Consider the following 4,223-nt stretch of genomic DNA (forward strand, 5'->3'; position numbering starts at 1 on the left):
GCATGTGGGATCCTCCCGGACCGGGGTATGAACCCGTGTCCCCTGCATCAGCAGGCGGAATCTCAACCACTGCGCCACCAGGGAAGCCCCTTTATTTATATTTTGTCATTTGATCCACCAAACCTAGAGAATTTTTTTTTCTGAGTAGGTTGTGAAGTTTAGAAATTGGAGGAGTCACATGGCCAAATAAGGTTTCATCTGAGAAGTGCAAACAGCAAGGGCCACTCTTACTGCTTTTCCCAGAAGAAGAGACAATGAAGGCAAGTCAGGCAGTTTTTAACCTGGATAGTGGAGAGTGTATCCTGCCTGTTTCCATTGTACCTTTGAACATACTAAGAAAGGATACAGGGACATCCCTGGTGGTGCACTGGTTAAGAATCCGCCTGCCGATGCAGGGGACACGGGTTTAAGCCCTGGTCCGGGAAGATCCCACATGCCGCGGCGCAACTAAGCCCGGGTGCCAAAACTACTGAGCCTGCACTCTAGAGCCCGCAAGCCACAACTACTGAGCCCGCGTGCCACAGCTACTGACGCCTGAGTGCCTAGAGCCCGTGCTCCGTAACAAGAGAAGCCACTGCAATGAGAAGCCCGCACACTGCAATGAAGAGTAGCCCCTGCTCACCGCAACTAGAGAAAGCCCGCGTGCAGCAACGAAGACCCGACGCAGCCAAAAATAAATACATAAATAAATATTTAAAAAAGGATAAATCGGCATACCCAGACAATAGAACAGTACTCAACACTAAAAAGAAGTGAGCTATCAAGCCGTGGAGGAAAGTTAAATGTACTTCTGGAAAGGCTACACCCTGTATGACTCCAACTATATGACACCTGGAAAGGACAAAACTATGGAGACAGTAAAAAAAGAACCACTGCTTTACCAGGGGTGAGGGGCAGAGAGGGATGAACAGGTGGGGCACAGAGGCTCTTTAGGGAGATGAAAATACTCTGTAAAATACTACAGTGGTAGGTACGTCATCATGCATTTGTCCAAACACATAGAACGTACAACGCCGGGGGGGTGAACCCCAATGCAAACTATGCACTTTGGGTGATGAAGATGTGTCAGTATCCTCTAACAAATGTTTCCTGTGGTCGGGGGCAGATTGAGCACCTGCAGGGGCTGTGGGTGTGTACCCGGGAAGTCTGCATACCTTCTGCTCACTTTTGCTGGGAACCTAAGACTGCTCTAAGTAAATGATGTTTATTAAGAAAAAAAAAGTGAAGCTAAAAAAAGGATAGAGAGTTTACCCTTAAGCAACGTGGCTGTTAGGGGCGTGGACCACCCACACAGTGGAAAATCTGCACGTACTGTACAGTTGGCCCCCATATCCGAGGTGCCACATCCCCTGATCCAACCAACCGTGGAGCATGTAGTACTGTGATATTTACATGGAAAAAAATCTGTGTGTAAGTCGATCTGCACAGTTCAAATCCCTGTTGTTCAAGGGTCAATTGTGCGTCTTCCACATGGAAGCAAATGGAAGGTAGAATGTAAGAACTACAGTAACATCTATACTGTAGATTTCACAATCATACCTCAAGCATTTTTGAGTGGAAGATATGACATCTGCAAGAAAATAGAGTTTTACTGGTTTTAGGAAAGCTTTAAGAGGCCATTAAAGTTACCTATTTACAAAAAAGGGCAAACATTTGGAGAAATATTAGGGTATTAGAATATGTCTGTCTGACCTTCATACCTTTATCAAGAGGGAGTATTTCTCCAATTTAGGCAAATGGACTTTTCATAACAGGCAGGATATTATGTTACTTAAAGAAATAGATGGGCTTCCCTGGTGGCGCAGTGGTTGGGAGTCCGCCTGCCGACGCAGGAGACGTGGGTTCGTGCCCCGGTTCGGGAAGATCCCACATGCCGCAGAGCGGCTGGGCCCGTGAGCCATGGCCGCTGGGCCTGCGCGTCCGGAGCCTGTGCTCCGTAATGGGAGAGGCCACAGCAGTGAGAGGCCCGCGTACCGCAAAAAAAAAAAAGAAATGGATTAAGAATTTTATGAGACAAGGTTCATTTCCAATTATGTTAAACATTAGAAAGATTAGTAGAACTTTTATTTCATTAGCCTGGGACTTATATGTGTATTATGAAGTTCAAATTGGTTCCAAAGATAATGCTTTCTACGATGAAATTTAAGAAAACCCTGACAAGGAATATATTTCTGATTTAATCCTCATTCTTCCTATACAATAGAAATTACTATGAAAAAATGAAATAAAGCTAACTAATGTTAAAAAAAATCGCCCTTCAACACTGACATGTTAATAGGAAACTAACACTATGTAAAAAGGAAAGATTTTAGGATTTGAAGGAAAATCATCTGGAAATTATCTAGTCAACCTGTGTCCAATAAATTGGAGTGAACTAGACACAGAATCTAAGTGATGGGACATGGTACCACGTGGGAAGAGCCGGGGCTGGGACCCAGGTGTCCCGATGCCCACCTGCCACCTTCGCCTTCACCAGATCTGGAAGATCAAGAAGAAACAGACACAGGAGGCAAGAAAACCAACCTTCCTCCCTGCATGCTGCCCACCGGAAAAATCTACCACCATGGCACTCTTTTCTCTTTATCGGGTTTAGACACTTTTTTCTTTATGGATGTAGTAGCTGAGCTGAGTATAAAGGTCACTATTTTACCTGCTAAAAACGTTTAATACGGGTTTTTCAATTTTCTGAAAAATTGGCAGTAGTGTTCAACTTTTAAAAAATGTCCACTTTGGGGCTTTTACCACCTTCGAAAATCACTAAAAGAGAAAACACACCACCAAATGATATATAGTTTAAAGAATAAACAAGTCCCTCCAACCCCCGTAGGAGACCCACCCCAGAGAGCCCATGAGGACAGCTCTGGCCACCCCGGGCACTTACTCCGCAGGCTTCCCATGCTGGGCGCCGGCTGGGTCCGGGGTGGCAGGGTGCTGTGGTAGGGCGGGGTGGTGCTGAACAGGATGTCACTGGGCAGGGCCTGGTCAAGGATGGAACTTCGGGAGCTGCCGAAGGAAGACCCCCTCCGGTGGCTGCAAATGCTCTCGTCCGAGAGGGTGCGGTACAGCGAGCGGCGTGGGGACAGGTTCCCATAGAACGAAAACTAAGGGTTGAGACAGGAGGAGGGAAGGGAAAACAGATGTCAGAAAGCTGACAGCGTGAAACTCATCCTACTACCTTAGGCGGGGTCCCGTACCACCGTGGGAGCATCTCTGAGCGGCAGGTGTGCACACAGCCTCAGCCTAGGGATGCTACAACCAGGCACGCGGGTCACCGAGGCAAACGCACAAGGGCTTCGTGCAGTTATTGGGTTTGGCTCTTTTCCTCCTTTGACGTCCTGTGAAATATCACCACGAATTAGACAGGCACAGCTTTGTTCTGAAATGTTAAATGGAGGCTCCATAACCTTTTAGCTGTGGCATCTGGAAATACAGAACGCTGCCATTTCGGGCAACACTTACTCAAAATCACACCTAGCGCTGGCTTGATCTTCATTGGAAATGACTACATTTTAATATTAGGTGATTTCTGTACCAATCTACTACATGCGAGGTTCAACCTAATCTAGGTCATAATAATAATATTAATTTTTGAGCACTGCAGCTTTCTAAGCCACACACAGGTTCAAGAAAGACAGTATTGGTCCAGGAAAGTCTTACTGTCTACGTACTTTAAAGTTTCACTCACAGAAGTCTATTACAGTTGTTGAGAATTGAGTTATAGTAATCAATCGTAACCAGATTTAAAGAAACCATTAAAATTATTGTGTGGGTAGGGAAAGTTCCTACTAAAGAAGCAAGTAGTCAAAAACTCAAGAAAAATTAAATCCAATCTGAATTTCCAACTTCTCCTATATCCTGAACCACGTTCCTTTTACATCAATAATAGTAAAAGCCAGAATGTTTGCATCAAGCAAATACAGAAATGGTTATTTACGTTTGTGAATGTAAAGTATTTCTATTGTATGTGTCCCTTTCATTCTGTCAAGTCTGTCCAGCTGATGAATGGGAACCAGAGTGTGTGCGAACTGCAAAGTTAAGTTTGCGCTACGAAAAGAAGGCGATTTGTCTTAGAAGAGAAAAAAAAACACGTCAAGGAGAAGTTTGTTCCTATTAAAAGAAAAGCTATTTGCACTTTCGGTACAATAGCCCGCACCCAAGCTTATACAGTACCACATACATGATTTGATACGAGTTAAAAAAAAAAAAAAAAAACTCATTCTGTT

General features: G+C 44.7%; 1 protein-coding gene across 4 annotated transcripts in view; it reads right to left on the reverse strand.

The window, feature by feature from the left end:
- Positions 1-4,223, reverse strand: part of SIPA1L2 (signal induced proliferation associated 1 like 2) — a 109,260-nt gene that overhangs the window by 22,061 nt on the left and 82,976 nt on the right. For all 4 annotated transcript variants that reach the window (XM_024738165.1, XM_024738164.1, XM_024738163.1 and 1 more), the window contains one exon: positions 2,882-3,101. In XM_024738165.1, coding sequence (XP_024593933.1) covers positions 2,882-3,101 — 220 coding nt within the window. The remainder of the gene's footprint in view (positions 1-2,881; positions 3,102-4,223) is intronic.

Source organism: Neophocaena asiaeorientalis, unplaced genomic scaffold (assembly GCF_003031525.2).
Source record: "Neophocaena asiaeorientalis asiaeorientalis breed wild unplaced genomic scaffold, Neophocaena_asiaeorientalis_V1.1 scaffold436, whole genome shotgun sequence".
In the NCBI taxonomy this organism is placed as follows: Eukaryota; Metazoa; Chordata; class Mammalia; order Artiodactyla; family Phocoenidae; genus Neophocaena; species Neophocaena asiaeorientalis.